The sequence below is a fragment of the Leptopilina boulardi genome, unplaced genomic scaffold (genome assembly GCF_019393585.1).
Source record: "Leptopilina boulardi isolate dan_hultmark-lab unplaced genomic scaffold, ZJU_Lbou_2.1 LbouV2_31, whole genome shotgun sequence".
Taxonomy (NCBI): Eukaryota; Metazoa; Arthropoda; class Insecta; order Hymenoptera; family Figitidae; genus Leptopilina; species Leptopilina boulardi.
This window is the reverse complement of record NW_026137874.1, coordinates 506,643-529,096: the sequence shown is the minus strand read 5'-3', so window position 1 is coordinate 529,096 and position 22,454 is coordinate 506,643. Positions and strand designations below refer to the sequence as shown.

The 22,454-nt window shown below is 27.6% G+C and overlaps 2 protein-coding genes across 5 annotated transcripts in view; one reads left to right on the top strand and one right to left on the bottom strand.

Annotated features, from left to right (window-relative positions):
* LOC127283362 (catenin delta-2-like) overlaps positions 1-22,454 on the top strand; it is a 76,542-nt gene that overhangs the window by 3,704 nt on the left and 50,384 nt on the right. For all 4 annotated transcript variants that reach the window (XM_051308166.1, XM_051308167.1, XM_051308168.1 and 1 more), the window contains one exon: positions 13,888-13,954. The gene's annotated coding sequence lies outside the window, so the exon portion shown is untranslated. The remainder of the gene's footprint in view (positions 1-13,887; positions 13,955-22,454) is intronic.
* Positions 819-20,850, bottom strand: LOC127283366 (metabotropic glutamate receptor). The gene is made up of 5 exons (XM_051308184.1): positions 16,511-20,850; positions 10,873-10,985; positions 8,886-9,548; positions 8,010-8,484; positions 819-1,907 (listed from the first exon to the last, which is right to left on the bottom strand). Exons 1-5 carry the CDS (start codon positions 17,853-17,855, stop codon positions 1,759-1,761), a joined length of 2,745 nt encoding a protein of 914 aa, XP_051164141.1. The 5' UTR covers positions 17,856-20,850; the 3' UTR covers positions 819-1,758.

Sequence of the window (22,454 nt, the reverse complement as noted above, 5' to 3'; positions counted from 1 at the left end):
CATTTTTTTTTTATTTACAAATTTTTTTAAACTTTAGAAACAGAAATAAATCTTTAGAGAAGAAAAATGGATTGTATTTAATAGTTTGAGTAATTAATTCTAATTACTTTGTACTATTAACATATATAATTTTATATTTTAATAAAATTATATTATTTACAAATATTAATTTTTTTTAAACGATTTTATAATCTGGAGAGATAATAGATTTAAATATTTAATACTTTTTTAATAACACATTTTTTAAACAATTTTTTTTTTATTTGCTAAACGTTTGTATAGATTTTATATTTATACACTAAATATAATCCATTTTTCTTCATTTTTTATATACATATATATATAACAAATATACTGAACGATGAGAAAGGCCAATTTATCTAAATAAAAGCTTTATCTATATAATTCTGTAGGTTTTCAAATTTTTTTGAAAATTTAAATAAAATATATGAGGCTTATTACAGTATTTTATTTGTATACGTTCCCTTGAACACATAGAATCTAAAGTGGTACTAAAAAAATAATAAGCCATTACCTTTAGTCACGTACTGAGCCAAATATTAACTTTTACGAGATCTTGCCATTCCCCTAGAATATATCATGAGTTATTTGAATTTTTTTTTACCCCGTGACGCAGATTTACAAGTGACAACAGGGAAGTAATAATTTTCCCTTAAAAAAAAAATATTTCTTTTTTCATAAACAACTTTTCAATTCAACAACTTTTCAAAAATTGTTTTAATTAAATATTAAATAACTAATTTAATAAAAAAATTTCAATAGAATTAAATAATTCCTGTATTGATCACGATATATGGAAATATTTTTTTTTTTTTTTTTTTTTTTTTTTTTTTAAGCAATTCACGCCTGTTTCTTTATAATTACCGGAATAATTATTGCTTCCCAGAAGTTAAATTGACGTTCTCAATAATCTGTTCCGGTTTTGAAACGTCTTCTATAAAGTTGCGCTAAGTCATAAAACTCATATATAAGAGAGATGATTTTCTACCTCAAAACTGTTTCAAGTTTCAACTTCACTGAATGTATACTCTTTTCAAAGTATGCAATTATTGCATCTTACTTTCTCCCTCGATATATATGTATATATACGAAAAAATTTTTCAATAATAATTTTTTTTCCTATCTTAATTTTAATAAATGATAAAAAAATAATTAAGGATTTAAAATTTGTGCATTAAAATTATTCACAATACAAATAAATAAATAATAAATAATAAAATAAAAATAAAAAATAAAATAAATAAAGAAAATAAATAAAATAAAAAAATAAATAAAATAATAAATAAATAATTAAAAAATAATAATGATAATTTTTACAAAAAAAAAAATTAATAATAAATATTTTAAATCTTAGAGCCGATTTCGCGATGAATGCAATTGATAACTATTTTATATACGACACATCACACACTCAGAGACTTTATAATTTTTTTAGCCTCTATTCATATATATTTATTTATATATAATGCTACTAAAAATCACGATCGATTATAGTTTATAGCATTTTAATATAATTATAACTAATCGCACATTATCATTATTTGTCGCAGAGTTTTTTTTTCATTTTTGCACTTAAACACGCACTATACATATACATCTTGACGAAATACTGTTTTGGCAAATCTTATAAATTTTTTTTTTTTTCATATCTCAATTAAACGATATTGAGATAAATATCGAACGGCACCTGTTTTTTTTTCTCAATATTGATATAATTTAAAATATATCACGCGAGATTTAAAGTTGAGCTATTTGTTCTTTATTAAGTAATTTGTTAGAGGAGTTTGATGATAATGAGATTTCAGTCACACCCACAGATGTTTGCACTGCAGCAGTCAGCGCAGTCTGTAAAGGTATATTTTCTTTTATCATCTCACAACCCGTATCTGAAACATAAAAAATTTATTTCCTAATAAAGAAAACAATGCTAAAATATTTATGAAAAATGAAGTAAAAAAAAAAATTATTTTTTTCCCAACTTTTTTTATTAAATATTATAGTCTTATAGTCTATTATAATATAATTTTTTATATTCAATAATTTTTGTTTAATAATCCAATTTTTATTAATATATAAATAGAAAAATTTTCATTTATTATAATTTTTTCATAAAAAAAAGGTCATGATTCATCTGCATTGTACAAAAAAAAAAAAAACAGAATTTTGTCAGAAAAAATTTATTTTTAATTGTTATACAGTTATTTATTGTCTGAATAAATCTACAGGTTTTTAAACTCAAATCAGTGTGTTAACTACATTTGGGTAATAACAATTTGGAAAATTGACCTTTAACGTAATGAGTGGTGGACGGTAATTTGCAGTTATACTGTAACACAGGGGATTTGTTAGATTATCTCGTTTTACTAATTTTTTTGACCCATTTTCTCAAATAAATTTACAGTTTTTTTTTTTTTTTTTTTTTTTTTTTTTTTTTTTTTTTTTTTTTTTTTTTTTTTTTTTTTTTTAGTTAAATATAATAGATAACTATAAATTGTAAATTAGAAATATTTTACTCCAATGGTTTCTTTTATTTTTGAAATATAATTAATTATTTAATAGATTTAATAAAATAATTAATAATTTAATAAATCTAAGTTTGAATTTGAAAAATATCTTTTATTGAAAAGTAAATTAAAAATTTAAATCAGATATTTAATAAAAATTTACTAAAAACTTTTTTTTAAATAATAAATGTAATTATTTATTTATTATTTGGATTTTATTTACATTTTTCATTAATTGTTTAACATTTTTTTAAATATTAAATAAAATAACATTTGTTTCACTTTGAAAAGAAAAAAAAATTCTTGAAAATTTTTTTTTTTTTTTTTTTAATTAAACATTGTAAATATTTTGCACATCGCTAATTTTAAACAAATTTTCCATAAATTTAATACTTAAATATGAAGCACCAAAATATTTAAATTTAATATGGATTAAGTCTGACGAATATCTTTTGAATCAAAATTCAGTTTTCATGCAAATTACTTAATTAAGCGTCGAATATTAAAAGTAAGCAAAGAATATTATAACTTGACGTTCATTTTATGAAAAAAAAATATTTAAATTATAAATATTAAAAAAAAATTTTTCACTAAATATTTTAATGAAATTGCAATTTTTTTATAAAATTCTATAGTTTTATAAATTAAAGTATCTCTATTCTTTTATCCAATCAATTTAGTATCAGTATCTGTCTCTTGCAAAATAATTAAAATCTAATTTGCAAATAATAATCACTTTAAATTAAAAGTCACTTTTCAACTTTTTAATAAATTCTCATCAACGAGTTGCTCTATTCGATTTTCGAGACTCAAGCCGATTTGATTGTTGGATTTTAATTTAAAACTGGAAAGAGGGAAGAGCTTTTAACAGTGAACGAGAAATTGGCTTTAAAGTTACCGGGAAATAACAAAATTTATCCAATGGTTTCCCGTTTTCTAACGTTTTAAGCATTGGGGAAAAAGAGATAGAGAGAGAGGAAGGGAGAGAGAGAGAGAAAGAGAGGAAAAGCGAAAGGAAGAGTAATTAAAGAAATCGTAGAAAGTATATTGAGTTTCAAATTGTAATTTTCCTAACTCCGTGATAACATTTTTCTCAACAAAAAAAAAAAAATGAATATAGTTTTAAATTATTCAAATCCCCTTTTTTTATATATTTAATTAGTTTTGTTGTTAGTAATTACTGTCATATAATTAAGTATAGAGAATCTTAATTTAGCGTTATCAGTAATTAATAAGAGGCTGAAAATTAACAGGCAAAAAAAGGTCTTTGTCTCTCAAGACTTTTTTAGCAACCCTTTTTAAAAACTCTGACATTACTTTATGCACGTTGCTCACCGGATTAATTAGTAGCTGACACGACTTGCCGAGCATTGGATTATCGAACCAACTCCCAACGTTGAGGAAAAATTAACTATAATAATCTTGGTATTCATTCATTCATTCATTCATTCCGTCCGGACCCCTGCTGGGTTTTCGGTGACAGAGAAAAGAACAAGTTATGGAGAGAGAAAGATATATCTTTATTTTGCAAATAAGGGTTCGCTTGACCTGCAATCTTTTAAAGAGGATTAATTAATAACTCTGAGGACCCAGGTAATAATTTCTTTCTCCCTTTATCACGTGAAAAAACTATAAAGAAAGTCTAAAACTGAATAGGTAACGCATACCTTTCTTTCATACACCAAGGAATATAACATAAGTACTTCTTCGTTTAACATTGCGTTTCTCTATCTAGACAATTCAAAATGGCATAAGATCACTTTTTTTCAATTTTATATATTTTTGTCCACTTTTTGGTATTACCATATTTGAACTCCTTTCCACATAATGCATATATTCTATTTAAATTATATTGTGATTAAATAGAAAAATTTCAAGTTTTTGGAATTTGATACATTTTTCTTCTTTTCAAGGTTTGTGTTAAACAGTGGGACACCTATTATTAAATAATGAATATTTGTTTCAATAATAATATTCTGCTTCATACTTTATAAATATATATGTTTTGCATTAAATAACGTCAACAAATGTTGCAAAACACTTATATTTTAATAATATTTTACATTTTTATAATACGATGTCAAGTTTCATATAAAAAATTGTTATTATTTTTTTTTACGTTTACAGTACTGCTGATTATACGTCATAATTTGGTCATAACATAAAAACAATTTGGAGGAAAATTTGAATAGTCGTTCTCTTATCAAGTGTTATTTTTCAAATGTTGCCGAACAATAATTGTAATAATTATAAATTTTGAATTTTTTAATGTTTTTTAACATAAAAAATCACATTTTTAGTCGCTGTGTAAGTATAAATGCGCATGCGTATAGATAGTGTGTTGTCATAAACATGGTTATACATTTAAATTTTGGTCGAGTTTCTTTAGTAGTTTTTCAGAAAATTAAAGTGACCTACTGTTTAAACTGTCCCACTGTATATCACTCTCCCCTACCTGTATTAGAGCCCCAGAAAATTTTAATAAAAAATTTAAAAATTATTACCTGGCCCCTCAGAATTAATTTTCATTAACAAAGGCTCTATTGTCTAAGGATTGGTATTGTTTGTGGTAATTGTTCTGAGAGTCTAATACTGGTATATACATATTTTTTTTATTTTGAAAACAGAAAGAAAGAAGAGTAAGATTTGTAGGCGAAGATATTCTTATGTTATTTTGAATCCTCTAGATAGAGAAATGCAATATTAAATGAAAATTATATGTTATATTCCTTGATGTGAGAAAGAAAGATATACATTACCTCTTCAGTTTTTGACTTTTATCTTTATATTTCCTTGTGATAATTGGGATCTGAAATACTGCGATACGCCATCTGGTGTGAGCCTTGTTGTGGTGACCATGTTTTCATTCCGTGTTTCTCTAACAAATACAAAAGAAAGAGATAAAAAACCAAGATGGTTGTCACAAGAAGGCTCAGGGGTGGGTCAGTTTCGCGTGATTTCTGATCCCAATACACGGAAAAAATTTCGAGACGTCGGACGTGCCGATGTCAATGTAAACCTACTGTACATTTCATTATGTACTCAGAGTTAATCTTCATTAACAAAGGTTCTATTGGCCAAGGGTTGGTACATCTTTATTTTTCTATATAATAAATGTGAAAAAAGAAATTATTACCTGGGTCCTCAGAGTTAATCCCCATTAACAATGGTTCTATTGTCCAATGGTTGGTTTTTTTGTGGTATTTGTTCCGGGGTTTTAATACAGGTATAAATACGTATATATGTTATTTCTAATGAACTACTGATTACTCATATAAGAGTGTCCTTTTTGCACTTATTGGCTGATCAGTAGTTACTGATTCATAGTTACTCATAGTTCTCTCATTCTTTTGGATATTTGGTAGTTTTATTGGATAAAATGCAAAATTGGTTATATTGGATTAAAGGAAAAATTGGTTATATTTAGTAAAAGGTAAAATTAATTGTATTGAATTAAAGGAAAAATTGCTTATTTTTAATAAAAGGTAAAATTGGTTGTATTGAATTAAAGACAAAATTGTTTATGTTAGAGAGAGTGAGCGAAAGGGTTAAAGATATTTAGATTTTCATAAATCAAAAATAAAATTAAACGAAGTATACTATGCACAACATAAAAGAGTATGTTATTTTAAGTGATAAAGATTTAAAAATTATTGACAATAGAAAGAAATTGTTAAATTACATGCATATGTTCAAATTTGAAGATTTATTAAGAAAAGATTCCAATTCTTTTTTCAATATGCAAAGTACTTTGTATGTACAAATGCTTGATTTTATTGTCCCAATTAGAGAAGGTGATAAAAATATTCAAATACTTTTTAGCGGTATTAACAATTATTGTCACTGAATTTGTGTCTATTACGATAGATTAAGGCTTTATATTTTTGATAGCCTTAATAAGGGGTGTTTAAATGTGCATCAAATAAAATGTTTAATTAGATTGTTCCCTTTTAAACCAACAGTAGTTTTTGAAGCTGTTAATCAACAACCTTTTGTAGTGTTTAGTGTGAAGTATATGCAATAGCATTTGCAACATCTATATTATATCACGTAACGCCAAACCGTGTAAATTATGAAACTGATAATAACAAAATTTGAAACCATTTTAAGTCAATGTTTGAAAATAATCGCTTAAATCATTTTCCGGCAGTAAGAACGTCTCACAATAGGAATTCGATAATAGAGAATGATTAGAACCGTCTTTTCATAAATTGAACTTAGGAACATAAAAATTATATTTTAAACTCTTGTTCTGTTTTTAATACTTTGCACAGTAATAATATTAACAGAGTTCTATTAACACAATATTTAAAAATTAAACATTCTCTAAATGACACTAGTGAAAAGAAAATAATTCGTACAACTGATAATAATGTGAACAAAATTTCACCACATGAATATTTAAAAATGAAGAATTTTCTGAGTAAAGAAAATGATAAAAAGATAATTCGAGCAATTAAAGAGAAGGACAGAAAAAGGAAGGCAAGGCGCGAAGTTACATATGAGCAGAAAATAATAAGACAGGAAAATGAGAAAGTGAGAAAACGTAATGGTAATAAAACAGAAATAAAAAAGAAAGAGCGCAAAAAAATTTGACATGCAAAAAAAAAGAAATTATCTATAAAAACTGAAGATGAAAAGAAAATACGCAAGGATAAAAATGTAGCATGTAGGAAAAGCAAAATATCAATGGAAACTCAAGATGAAAAGAAAGTGCGTCATGAAAATAATTTGTCATGTAAGAAGAAAAAATTTTCTACGGAAACGGAAGATGAAAAGAAAGTGCGTCAAGAAAAGAATTTGGCATGTAAAAACGATAATTGGAATAAAAAAACTGCAGGAGTTGCAATAATGTCTTTTAAAGATTTCAATGAAAGTAAAGTTCCACAGAATTATTTAGGTTTAATAAATGTCGAATGTAAGTTTTGTAATGCGTTACATTTTTTGTGTGAAAGACCGTCACATAGATAAATCACCGAGGAATGTTCCCGTAATGTCACAAAAATATTCCCGGTTGATATCAGCTTGACATTCAAGCAATATTTCGTGTTACTTGGGCAGTAGATCCTATATAAAGAAATTTTTTTTTACATTTCTAATATTAAATTTTTTTGAAAAAAAAATGAATAAAAAATATGGTTAATACACACCAGCAACGTAGTCGGCCGCTTGCGGACGACAAAGTTGCTAGTTGATTATAAAGAATGAAGATTCTTTTAGCAGAATGAACTTCTATTATCTTAACGAACCAAAAGGATTTTTTTTTTTTTAATATATATGACAGAAATTGTTTTATTACTAATGAAATTGAATTTCCTATATATGCAGAAAGTTAATGAAATTGGTTTTTATAACACTATATTTAAGTTTTGTATCGAAATTAAATAGAAATAGATAATATAAAAAAGTAGATTTAAAATTGCGATAAATTCTTTTCAAAGAAAAGTAAAAAAAAAAGAAAAATTTAATTTACAAATGACTTACATTTTGATACGGATGATGTTCCAGCGCTACTGTATTGTTTCTTAAACGTACTGCCTCCCATGGTAACTTTTCCTCTAATGTTCTTATCTGGCTGAAAGATGATTATGTAAACTTTAGGAGAATAGAGGCAGACTAAAGTTACTGAAGCACTGAGGCTTATAGCCACACAAAGTGTTGTGATTTGTGTCTCGTGGGCATTACCAGTACCAAAGTATATTGGTACAAAAGCCAACCAAATTATACATGTTGTATACATTGTAAATCCAATAAATTTACTCTCGTTGAAATTCTCAGGAATTTTTCTCGTTTTTACCGCGTATATTGTAGATACAAGGATCAAGGTTGCATTATAAAGTTGTGAAAAGAGAAAACTCATGTCCTGAATATTACATTTGAGAATCACTTCTCTTCTATCAGGATACCAGTATCGTGTGCCCGGTGGTTCCACAATCATCCAAACCAATGTCAACACCACCTGAAGAATTTTTGTTAAAAAATAGAATTTTCGAAATGAAAATAGAGAAAAAAGGAGATTCATATAATTTTTTTTTAATCCCTGTGGATAAAAGTAGTTTTTTTTTGAAAAGACTATTTTTCAAATAAATCGCAACTGATATTTGAAAATGAAATTGGACTATTAATCAACGTAATTTTGTGGAATGGAAAACCGTGTATTGTACAATCAGGAAATATAACTGGAAAAAAAAAGATTATCACATTTGCATGCTAATATAAGCCACCAGCTGAGCTGTTTAATCCCCCAACAAATACAACTATAACAATGCGGCAATCCACTTCGCTGGAAAAAAAACCGATATCGCGAATTAACCGTATTTTTTTTTAATTTTATCAAATATTATAATAGAAATAACAAACCTGAAATGCAATGAGAGCAGCGGCGATGCATACTTGCGATGTGGGACTGATGTACCTTAATCTGACAGCTGATCTTGTTGCTGAATCGAAAATCCTTGCAATCCTATTAGTTTTGGTTAATAGAGCACCATAAACAGCACTAAAACTGACCCCAACGCCAAATCTCTGAAGGATGCATGTGGCTGTGGTTGGTGTTGCCAAGAGGAGAAATGTATTGAGATAACAAACCAGAACTCCAGCTAAGAGGATAAGGGTCAATTCTCTTCCGGATGCTCTAACAACTGGTGTGTCACGATGTTTAAATAGTAATCCAGCAACAGCAAGTGTTGTTATAATTCCCAAACATGATATAACAGCAGGCACTATTGCAAATGCGCTTGTCCATCTGATATGTTTGATGGGCAATTGATAGCAACCTTTTTTATTAGAATGCGGCCATCTACCTGGACCACAATCTTTACATGTCATTTCATCAAAAACATATTCGTATTCTTCACATTGGTCGCATACCCAGCAACAAGTGTCACCCTGTTGCTTCTTAATCATGCCTGGTTCACAGGGTAATGAGCACGCTGATATTGGCATATCTTTTGCACCACGTGCCCAAATTAGTTCATCTGTTCGAATGTCGAGGGATTTAAGACTAACCCACTTGCCCACCACCTGCAAAATCGAGACTATATGAATAATTCAGGAATTGCAAACGGAAATGAACGATTGCTATTATTGCTCCAGAGAGGGTTGATTCTGCAAGTGGAAGCTTATATATATATAGAGAGAGAGAGAGAGAAGGATGGATAGACAGTGATCGATTATCACAAAAAGGCACCTGGAAACTCGTAATTTTTTAGGGATTTTAAAGTGTAAAAGATCTTTCATGAGGATAAGTGAGCTTTCAGTTAGGCGCAAGATTTATTGCGAGATTCTCTCTCGTTCCTTCGATCACAAGTCAAAGTGCTCTGAAAATAGATGTTTCAGTGGTTTTTCAAAGTGATTTAAACTCTTTCTCTCTCTTCTTTTGTGAAAAGGTGAATTCGATCAGGAGGAATCGATTTCAAAGGAAATGACACGCGAGAAAAAACATTTGTTTCCTTCAATCTAATAACGACTATTTGGAGATTAGATTTATTATTTCCTTATATCAAGGTTTACATTTTGGGTTTGGTTTTTGACAACAAAATTATTGTTATTTAAACCATTTGTTGTCTCCAAACTTTTGTTGACACAACTGAATTTAGAAAAGCATTTTTGTTGGTTCGGATAATCAAAATTTTTGTTTGAGGCAACAAACAAATGCACAGAAAATTAAAAGGCATTAAAATAAGCTTATTATATTAATCCAATTTTGCTTATTTTAATTCATTTTGGTATTAAAATAAGCAAAATTAGATTAAAATAATAAGTGTTGTAGCTTGTTTTAATGCCTTTTAATTTTCTTTGTGGTTTAAATACCAATTCTGTTGTTAAAACCAAACCCACAAGTCCGATAAATGATAATTTTTTTTTAAATAGCCCTTGTTAAATATCGTAAACAACTTTGTAAAATGTTTTTGAAATCCTAATTCAAATGTTTTTTTCGCCTTTAAACTAGTTAAATCAATGAATACACAGTGTATGAGCACATTGATTTACCGATAGTTCAGTCACTGAAATTTCAATGATGTTTCCACTGATTTCCAAGTGGAATTTTCCTTGATTGAGATATATATATATATACATAATTCTGAAAGGTCATTTATTCCCTTTGAAGTTTATAATGATATTTAGTGAAATTTTACTAATTCAAATATAAAATTTGTTTCAACTTTTACCTTTGAATGAAACAAAATTTATATTAATTGTACAAAAGCAATCAATATACATATATATATAAATCGTATTATAAATTTACAAATTGTTTAAAATTAAATATTTTTTTTTTTCATTGAAATATCTTTAATTTATATAAATTAAATTTTAGATTGTTAAATTTTTAATTAATTCGCACCTTATAGTGATATCCATTATTACTGCTGAGATTCATTTTCCTGAAATTGAGAATCTCGTAGCGTGCGAGTCCATCACCGTGCTCATCGAATTTTACCTCACTTCCCGCATCGTCTGTAACATAATTATAAACTAAAAGTTTTTGATCGAATTACAAGGTTACAGTTAACGCCTGAAATTACAAGGTTTGGGTTAAATAAAGTAAAAATGAGAAAATTTAATAATTAAAATTTTTTTTGGATAACAATTTTTTTTGCTACCTCGAGAAGAATCTTTTATATCTCGAGATTTATTTGCCAATTCTTTTCTTTTTTTTGGGAATTTTTGTGCGACCCCAAAAACCTTTTTTGTTATCATATAAAATTTTTCACCACCGTATACCGTTTTTTCTTTCTGCATTTTCATCTCTCTCTCTCTGACTTCTTGACAACATTTTGTGTGTATATGTATCATCATCATTTCACTTCCGTTATAAAGTGACTTATATACTCACTGTACAACGTGGCAAATAAAAGGCTGGATTTCCAAAAAATAAATTATAGTAAATCTGCTGAACTGGAAGACGATAAAGAGAGACGATATTTACTGCACACATTCTATATCTCATGTTGGATAGCAATATATAATCGATATATCAACTATATATATATATATATATTTTTTTTTTTAAACCAATTCACATAGTTGTTTAAACGATCAACATACGTCCATAAAATGCATTTTTATATTTATGCAAACGTTAAATTCCATTGGATACTAAGAACTATTTCTGACAAGGTCGACCTCGCAATGAAAATTTATTTATCGACTAAATCATCTTTTTCAAGTTGTATATATAAATTTTTTTTTTGTCAATTTTTCCTTTTCGAATAAAAAAAAGGCAATATAAAATTATTACTTACATTGTTTACAATTTTAAATAAAATCAGTTATTCACATAGAAAATTAAAAAATAGTTTTAAAACATGTTTTATTAAAATTCCTTTTTCTTTTTATATATGCGTAGATTCGTTATATTTTCAATTTAAATGAAAAAAAACCTCGTACTTTAAATTACGAGTTTTAATTAAATGAAATTTTATTTTGTTCGCATTTTAACTAAATTTTTTTTGTTTGTTTTTTTTCCCCTAAAAAATAACAAACGTGAAATAATATTTCGATTTACGAAATGAGATGCTTCTGGTATATAACACTGAGCAATGTCGGATTATAAGGGTATATAAAACATCCACAGTACTTACATATCTCGTAGGAATTACCGTGTCTGATATTAAAACTCGCGCGCAGTTGTTGAACGAGAGATTAAATTCAATAATTTCAGTTTACAACTTGAAAGCCCGGACATTATAATATATAGATATATATTATAATCATTGCGTATATAAATCATCGTTTATTTAAACATAAAAATATTTTAAATTTAACTTTTCATTTACAATTTTCTAGTGATTGTAAATTATTTTCTCTTATTAACACTTTTCTATTTTTATTTTTTTATGTAATAATTATCTTTAATGAAATATTTTATAAACAATTTTTGAATAATAATAATTAAAATAATGTTAATATTTATAGTGATTATGGATCGGAGGCTTTTAATCCAAATTGTATATATAATTTTAAGCTTAGAAAGTTTTATTCGAAATTTGTAAAGCTCGAAAGAACCTGAAGAGATTCGTTTCATTGTTTCTAGGATGTAATGAGAAATTCTTAACCTCCTGAAATACAATACAAGACATTCACTGTAATTACATCTGCTTGTAAAAAATTTGTTAGGTAGAAAATTACTTTTATATTGTTAAGGTTAAAAATGAGACAATTGGTCTCTGCTCCCTTAATTTTCCTCCTTTTTTTTTTCTTAATTAAATGAAACTTTTTTCAAAAGATTATATATTTTTTTTTTCCTCTAGTGTTCGAATTAAAATTTGCAAATTTAGAATAGAATTTTAATTATTAAATAAAATTTTTTTAAAACACATGTAGCTTTTTATGTTTATTTTTTTGTTAATAAAATAAAGATTTAGTTTTACGTTTATTTTAACTTAATTAGTTTAGTTACTTCAGTTAATAAAAAAATATACTATGTAGTTAATAAAACAAAAAAAAAATTCTATATAGTATTCATTAATTTGCCTAAATAAATTCTATAAAATTCTCGCAATTAATTTAAAAATGAAATATTGAATATTTGACTTTTATCAAATATATATATATCGTGCGGAGAGAACAAAAGGATTTTCGCAAATTAAATTTATTTTCCATTGTACCCCAGTTCATTTTAGTTAAATGTAAAATATTTTTATTCAGATCGATTGAGTTGAAAATATATGTATAACATATATAATATCAAAAATATGGAACAAAGGGAAGCTAATTTCTTTTTTTTTTTTTTGCATTTAAAGTATATGTACATAAATATTTTATTTACATCGTTGATGCACTTTTTTTTCTTATTGCGCGGAAAACCTTTATTTCGAGCCATAAAGTTTCATCTTTAAATTCACCTCATTTCATCTCGCGCTAACATTTTAAGTAACAATAAGAGAAATTGGAAAATATGTTTTAATATGTTAATTAAGAAAAGAAGAATATTTTTCATATTATAAAATTTACATATAGATAAATTTTATTTTTACTGAATATAATTGTTATATTGTTAAATGAGAAACAGGACTTCCTGGATAATTTGAAAGAATATTTTATTTGATATGCACTGAAAAAAAATTCTAGTTAGAATAACCAGAATTCTGGTTAAGGTATATTTAACATTTTGATTCTTGTTAGGTTAACCAGAATTCTGGTTATTTTAACGAGAATTCTAGTTAATTCAACTAGAATTCTGGTTAACATAACTAGAAAGTAATGTTAAATATACCCTAACCAGAATTTTTTTTTCAGTGTGAAAATAATTTGATAAATATTAAAAAAATTTCAGGATAAAACCGAGAAAAAATAGTTCTAAAATATATTATTTTTGGAGTTTTTATATAAAATAGTTTTTTTTTTTAATTTTTAGGTGACTGGTTCTTTGAAGGAAAGGTGGCTTTTGGAGTACTCCTGCAGATAGTGAGTTGCTGTTCAAAGTAAGTTTTTTTCTCGAATTTTTGTATATCAGATATTGATGTAATTATAAAGCGATTAACAAAATTAATCCACTGTTTTAAATATTGAAAAATAATAACTATTTAAAATTATAAATAGTAGTATATGAAAAATTATTTAAAAGAAATTCTAGCACCATATTAATTTTGACTTCAGCTAATGGTTGCGTTCCGGAACGTTAACCCTAGTATAGGTCTTTGCACCTAGACGGTATATGTGAATAGGGTCTCTTTTTTAGAAAGGAATTCATTTTTACCAAAATTAATAGAAACAAAAACCAAAGCAATATTTTATATTTATATAAAATAAAAATCCAAACATATTGTGTCTGGTGAAAAGAGAAAATATGATACGATTTTGAAAAATGATTTTATTTGAACGAGATCCTTTATAGATGAACACTCAGTTATACATTGCAGGGAAAAAGCAGTCAGAGAGTGTTAGATACTTGAAAAGTGTTACATTTCATCTTTGCGGTGTATCCATTTACTCTCAACTATCTGGACTTCACTTTCAATGTATTCCGAGCACCCAGAGATAATTTAGGTCAAACCCTTTACTCGCCTCGTATACAAGGAACTAAAATCTCCCTCTCTCACTCTCCAAAAATTTTATCTTCCCCATGAGCTTCCTTGCTATTTCAAGTAGGAGAAGTGATCAAAGTTAAACTTGAGTGATCGATGGCTATCCACAAATTTCACCTCAATGAATCAGCCTTTTCTTGTGAAACGTTCCCACTAACTTCTCTTCCCCCTATTGCCATGATATACTGAATTGTCAGTACCATTTTTTTTTTTTTTTATGACATAGAAAATCTTTAATAAATAAAATAGATTATTGAGAGAAAAGTTAAATTATTTGATAAATGAAAAATTTGATTTCTTTGAATAGATAAAAATGGGGGAAACACGGTGCGTCAGAAGGTGGTTTAAATAAAAATGAATTGGCACTTAAAAATTCTTTTTGATTATGATTCTTAAATGAATAACAAATATTTCTCAATAGTTTTTAAAATCAGTTTACCTGCCCGATTTAAATAAAATTGAGTTTTTATATAAAAACAGTGTTTTATGGGGAATCAAAATTTATTTAATCTAATAAATACTGTAATAAATGATAAAATAATTACTTATTTTCAATTTTACATATAACTAATTATATTGCTGTAGTGTTTGTGTCCGATTTTAAAAAATTAAATTATAATGTTAAAAGAACGATGTTAAGAGTGACAAAATTTATTTAAAAGAGTCGAATGATCTCTGAAATTTTTTGGCAAGAAGAGACCTTTAATTATCGCTCTATAAAAACGAAATTAAACGTGAAAATGATAAACATTGATTTTAAAATACTTTCTTCTCGAAAAACGGACAATTTTTAAAAAAGCAGCTAGAGATCTTTATCTTATATAAATTTCCTAAATCCTAAAGATTATACGAATCCATACAAAAACACGATTGCAAAACGAAAAGTAATATAATGAGGGGTTCATTACCTCCTGCCGCCGTCAGATGGCAGCAGCATGCAGAGCGCACAAAGTCGCAGCTGTTATTAGATTACTTTTCTACTTTTTGTTTTGCAACCATGTTTTTCTATGGATTCGTACAGTCTTTTGGATTTAGGAAATTTATAAGATGAGGATTTTGGCTAATTTTGTTAAAAGTGTTCGTGTTTCGAGAAAAAAGTATTTTAAAATCAATACTATTTCACGTTCAGAGCGATAATTAAAGCTCTATTCTTGCCAAAGAATTTCAGATACCGTTCGACACTCTTAATGCATAAATATAAAAACGAAACAAGAAAATAACTTCATTGTTAATAAATTTATATCAACCCAAATCTGAAACATCTATTATCTATACGCATATAAGTATACATTAAATAAATGCTTGTTCTTCATAAAATACTATTTTTAAATATTTAAAACTCAATTTGTTTCAAATTGGGCATGTAAGCTGATTTTAAAACCTATTGAGAAAAGTTTTTTATTCATCTTAGAACCATAATCAAAAAGAATTTTTAAGTGCCAATTCATTTTTATTTAAACCTCCTTCTGGCGCACCGTGGAAAATCATTTCATTTGTTTCAAATATTATTATTATTATTATTATTATTATTGGAAACAATATTAAAAATCCATTGATACTTTTTATTTTTATTCTCGATGTTTTTCTTTTCATCGAAGAATGCGTGTTTTTTCCAAATTATTATATATATCGGTTAAAAAAGTGGAATAATGAGAGGAACTACGAATGACATTTTTTTCCCTCTAACAATAGAAGCACAGAAAACTTCTTTTCAATGGTGTATTAGTTATATTTTTATACACTTTATTTACAGTACTAAAGAAAATTCAGGATAAAATATCGTATACTTTTAATATTATAAAGAAGTCTTTCGAGAAAATATTTATAAAGCTTTTTCTTTTTAATAAGTTACAAAAATAATTCATTGATATAACAAGAAACATTTTGTTTGAAACAGATTTATTGTAGAGATGAAACAAAATTATTAATTTTTAATAAAACTATAATACTCACCTATAAATGACACGTTGAGAAGATATTTCTTATAAAACTGGCCCCTATCGTAAGTGATCATTTCATTGCACAATCCCACGCTTCTTTTGCAAATGTCTTTTTGAAGATTATGTAAAGCCAAAGCAAATGCATAAACAGCATCCACAACAAATTGCACCTTTGATTCTTGAACAAAGCCCAATTCGGGCGTAAGTCTTAAATCAGGATCGCATTCTTGAACACTTTTATTATTCGTTTTACCAATATTTTTCCTTAAAACACAACCAAAAACCTCCTCCCAATATTCTCCAAACCAAGGATTTCTTTTATTATTTTCAGGCGTTAATGATGCCATATATTTATCAAATTTTGGAATATCCTTTGACTGTAATTCAACAGTGATAGCACCTTCGGCTTCTTCCTCTAAACCCTCGACTAACTTCATTTGCCTACCCCAACCATCGCTTGCAATCCATTGAAAAGGCTGGGTCAAGTTAGCTCTTTTTGCGGCTTCCAAAATCTTCCTTGCATCCTCAGCTCTTGTGAATAATACCACAGCTCTTGCATTAGGCTTCTTGGTTAACTTCTGAATAATCCCATCAAAGACCATATCATCAGCAGTGCTTGGCACTTTTTCAGCAGCCGCTATACAAACATTTCTGTTGATTGCCTCCTTTGTGAATACCTCAATTCCATATTCTCCATAAGAACCCTCAGAATAAACTGTCGATACATATGACCAATTAGCACTTTTAACAACATCAACAAGTGCTATTGATTGATAAGTATCTGGTGGTACTGTTCGTGCAAAATAATCAAATCTTGTCTTATCACTTAATGCCGATGCTGTTGATGCTGGTGATATTTGTGGTATATGAAATAATCTCAAAAGATTAGCCACTTGAAGTGTAACCGAACTATATGAACCACCAACAACACCAAATATTGTTCCAGTATTGACTGTTTTTTTCACCCTTGGCAATGATTTATCAGCACATTCAAGAACACTCAAATCCAAATTTGATAATGAGGCACGCACAAAGTGAAGGCTCTGATTCAAGGCGTATGTGTCTCTACTGCAAGTGTCTAATATATGTACACCAAGTGTAGTTTGTGATAAAATTTTTGTCTCATGATTAATTTGATCAACCGCAAAGAGCATTGCCTCTAAACGTTGAACTCCTCTATGGTAAATCTTTGGACCGCAGGCGGAAACACCCTTCTCATGCACCGGAAATAAACCACCTAGTACCACATCACCCTGAATCAAGATAGCTTCCCTTTCGCTAGGCACTTTTGGCGACAGAGCCATGTCGACAACTTGGATTATCATTAAATTAATGACAATAAAATTTAAAACAATCATTTTTGCAAATTAAAAAAAAGGGATCTAATTCAATAATTGTTGACCCATTTTTTTTATCTCATCGCTCCATTTAATAAATGAAAATTGAGTTGGTTATCTAAGTTTTGATTTACTTAGTAACACCCTGGAAAAAAAAAATAAGCTCGGGCAATTTTTAATGAATCGAAATCAAATCTCAAGTTTCAAGGGTCTAGAGAGAGCCGCTTGGATGCTTTCTGGCGTCAGTTGCCAGGGGATTCTCTTTCCTCAGGATACGATAATTGCTGATGAATTTCAAGCGTATCGAATTGTTTCCCTGGAGCTAATCTTTGCCAGTAAAACGATGCTTTTCAGCTAGTAGTGTGCGTTATCGATTTAGACTCAACCGAGGTCATGAGAGAGAGAGTGAGTGAGAGAGAGAGGAGAGTATGTTATTTTCCTCTCCCCCCTCATTGAAGGAAATATTCGTTGAAATAAACCTTTTTTACCCGAGATTTTAAGACTGGACTTTGTATATTCACAAAATGCAAAAGCTATATCCGAGTTAAATGAAATTTATAATTTCGCCTGAATCCTTAATTTCCTCTGAATCTGATTTTAAACATCAGGTAACCCTTCCGGTTAATCACAGGACGGATGTTAGTGTCAAATTAGATAAACTTGGAATTATATCTTGGAAATTAGATTTGAAATAAAGATTTCGATATCGTTAATTAGAAATGATGAATCTTCCTTAATTCTTTTTTTTTTAGTTGACGTTTTTCCTCTTACTCGTTCGACCCCGCTTGAACCTCTTGTAACCCTCTTTAGGCGCAACACTTTACCAAATGAGTTCTAATTCATGCCCCATTTCCCGTGTCTCAAAACCCTCGTCATCATTGCTCATTTCATATACTGGCTCTCCCTTGTTAGTTTCCTAATTTCGCCTCGCTCATTAGCAGACAACGCGTGTTGTCTCTAAAGGTTTCAACAATAAGCCACCCGGTGCTTCGAGTGACAATTGATAACGGGAGAGTTGGTACAGAGTGAGTGCTTGAGAATCAAGTGAGAGATGCTCTTCAGCATCTGTGTTAAATCAAGTCAGGTCAATAAATCGACTATTGATAGAAGGTCATTGGAAATTCTAAATCAGCGATTTACTTCCAATTAGTAGCGCAGGACAATCAAAATAATGATTCCTATAAAGATTTAGAAAAATCAATTGATTTTTGAGATTTGTTATATGAGATGAATTTCTCATGGTTTCACTACCAAAATGAAATCCATATCTCCCATAAATTGTCATTATTGTTAATATTCGATAATTCAATAATAATGATGAAAACAACATGATTAGGATTTCATGTTCCCTTTCCAGGATTACTGACACACATTCGACGCGGTCAGTGGGTCTCATACAACAAAAACAAATCAATAGATCCCTTGGCACGCTGTTCAGCGCGTCACCCTCGTGGCTTTTACTTTCAACTATACACACCCCTATCGACTCAAGATCACATCTCATCACCTTCATCCCATTCACATTCCCCTCTCTCTATTTTTTTTTTAATCCTTATCAATTTTCTTCATTCTTTTTTAACCATTTTTTTTTAATCCTTTCTGAGATTTATTTGAGGTGATCTCTATTACTTGTGAATTTGTCCTCTCTTCAAATTTATACCTAGAGTATTTATGTTCCAAGTTTAAACTTTCCAGTGAATATATATATATATATTTGTTCCCACAAAATTTATACTTTGAAGTATATATTCGTTTTCAGGGAATTTATATACTTGAAGTATTTGTTCCTTTCAAATTTATGACTACAGAGAGAATTCCCTCCAAAAATTTATCCTTGCACAAATTGTTTTTCCTTGATAAATTTTTTACTTTTTGGAAAAACATTTTTTTTTTAAATTCGTTTATTTTTTAGCTAACAATTTTGTTCTTCGACTATTATTATTATTCCCCTGGAAGTTTTATATTCTTCACCCCCCTCAATTTTTACATGATTGGAATTCTTCTGTTGTTTTTTTTTTTTGTCGAGACTATTCCCCTTGGGATTTTTTTTCTTATCCATTCTTTTTTTTTCCTCCTCTCATCAAATCCATAATAAATTTTTTTTTCTAAAATAAATTTGTCCCCTGTGAAATTGACAAAAAAAATTGTTTGTAACAAATAATCTTCTTTTTGAAATTTATTTTTGTATTTTCAATGTATCATTTTTTTTGAGTGAAAAATAATTTTTTTTTTTTTGTTGTATTTTATCTGATAATCATTACAAGGAGTCCTTTTGAGTTTGTATCAATTAGACTCACTCTCTTTCTCTCCCTTTTGTTTAAATCAGGTCATCTGGAATTTGTCCCGGTTCCTTTTATGTTTATATCGATGAAATTAAGTCTCTTCAAATTGATTTCGCTCAAATGAAATCCTCTTGACTGAAATTTCGTACTCATATATATATATATATATATATATATATATATGTATACAATTCCGGACAATTTAAACTCTTGTATTTTTTTTACCCTTTTTTTTTGGAATTTAAATTTTTTTCATAAAATACATTTTTATGGAAATTTGAAAAAAAAATCCGCGCTTTTAAAAATGTAGTTGACTTTTTTTCCTATCGTTCATCTTTTGATCTTGTTTAAATCACTTAATCACTTCATTTTTAAACACATTAACTTTGAATTTTCAACCGGGAAAAGTGACTTTATTTGAAACTTTTTCCCTCGGGTGAAAATATTATCCCCATTAAATTGATCTGGATTTATTTTTTTTTTTTTCCTCGACGATGAATATGAAAAGAAAAAGAACTTTTTTTGCAAAATATTCTTTTGGTTTTTTTTTTTTTTTTTTGGTTGACCTAGTTTACTGCTTTCTAAGGTATTTATCGACGTTTTGGGGAGTGCATATTTAATGATTTTGAGTGTTAAAAAAAATGTTTTTTTAATATATATGAAAAAAGAAAGTGTTTGGTCATCATCGCGGAAAAATGTGCGACCGATGTCGCCGCGATTGCACGACTGGCCGGCCGGCCGCCCTACGAACAAACCGACCCTTTCCTCTTCTAACTTCAACCCCCTCTCTCATTTTCTCTCTCGCTCTCTCGCGATCTCTCTTTGCCTCTTTATCTTCCTCATTCTCTCTCTCTTCCCCGATTATGTTCCCTCCTCTCGATTCGCTTCTGCTCTCTATGCTTCCTTCTCTCCCTCCCCCCCCCCTCTTTTCCTCCCAACCACCCACACCCCCCCGATCATCCCCTTCCTGCTGAATTTCCATCTTTCGGGGTTTCTCTCGTCCCACCCTATCACTCTTGGGTGATTCCATTTCGGGCTTCCAAAAAGCAAAATTCATCTGGAAAATTTTCTTTTAATTTTCCTTTTATTTTAAATTTATCGCTAGTAATGAAAAAAGGGGGAGAAAATTGGCCCCTTTTTTTCTAATAAAACTGCCTTTTCGTGTAATAAATTTATTTCGAAATCCAATTTTCAGTTTTCGTGTTTTCTGAAAATTATTGATATTTATATATGGTTTCAAAATGTAATTATTATTATTATACTATTAATATATTATTAATGTTATATAATCATTAGTTAATTAGAAATTGATATACAATAACTATTTGAGTAGTAGTAATATAATAATTAATTTTTATATCCATTTTTCATTTTTTTTATAAACCAAATATCCAATTAGTTGATTACACTGATTGAAAATTTATTTGATTCAAATATTCGGTTACTTTGACTATTATTAAATAAATATTTAATTAAATTAAATAATTTTTATATGCATTAAATAAATTATATTTGAACCAATAATAATTTTTGGATTTGCAATAAATACAATAAATTATAATATAATTGGCTCAAATAATATTAAAAAAATTTTTTTTTTTAATTATTTGCTTCAAATACTTGATTATTTGACTATTAACAAATAAACATTTACTTGAATCAAATAATTTTTATTTAAATTAAATAAATTGTATTTGAACCAATAATTTTTGTATTTGCAACAAATACCATTGGCTCAAATAATATTTATTTGATAATACACTGAAAAAAAATTTATTTGTTTCAAATACTTGATTACTTGACTATTATCAAATAAATATTTAATTGAATAAAATAATTTTTATTTGCATTAAATAAATTATATTTGAACCAATAATAATTTTTGTATTTGCAATAAATGTAATAAATTATAATATAATTGGCTCAAATAATATTTATTTGATAATACACTGAAAACAATTTATTTGTTTCAAATACTTGATTACTTGACTATTATCAAATAAATATTTACTTGAATCAAATAATTTTTATTTAAATTAAATAAATTGTATTTGAACCAATAATTTTTGTATTTGCAACAAATACCATTGGCTCAAATAATATTTATTTGATAATACACTAAAAAAAAAAATTTATTTGCTTCAAATACTTGATTACTTAACTATTATCAAATAAATATTTAATTGAATAAAATAATTTTTATTTGCATTAAATAAATTGAATTTGAACCAATAATTTTTGTATTTCAAAAAAAAAATAAAATAATTAGTTGATACAAATAAATATTTATTTGATAATAAAGTAACCGATTATTTGAATGAAATAATTTTTTTTTCAA

Excerpts from the sequence above, each read along its gene's own strand:
- LOC127283366 (XM_051308184.1), bottom strand. The coding sequence starts at position 17,855 with ATGATTGTTTTAAATTTTATTGTCATTAATTTAATGATAATCCAAGTT. Across the intron at positions 10,986-16,510 it reads TCTCAACGTGTCATTTATAG|ACGATGCGGGAAGTGAGGTA; the intron begins GTGAGTATTATA and ends ATTATGTTACAG. Across the intron at positions 1,908-8,009 it reads AACATCATCCGTATCAAAAT|ATACGGGTTGTGAGATGATA; the intron begins GTAAGTCATTTG and ends TTTATGTTTCAG.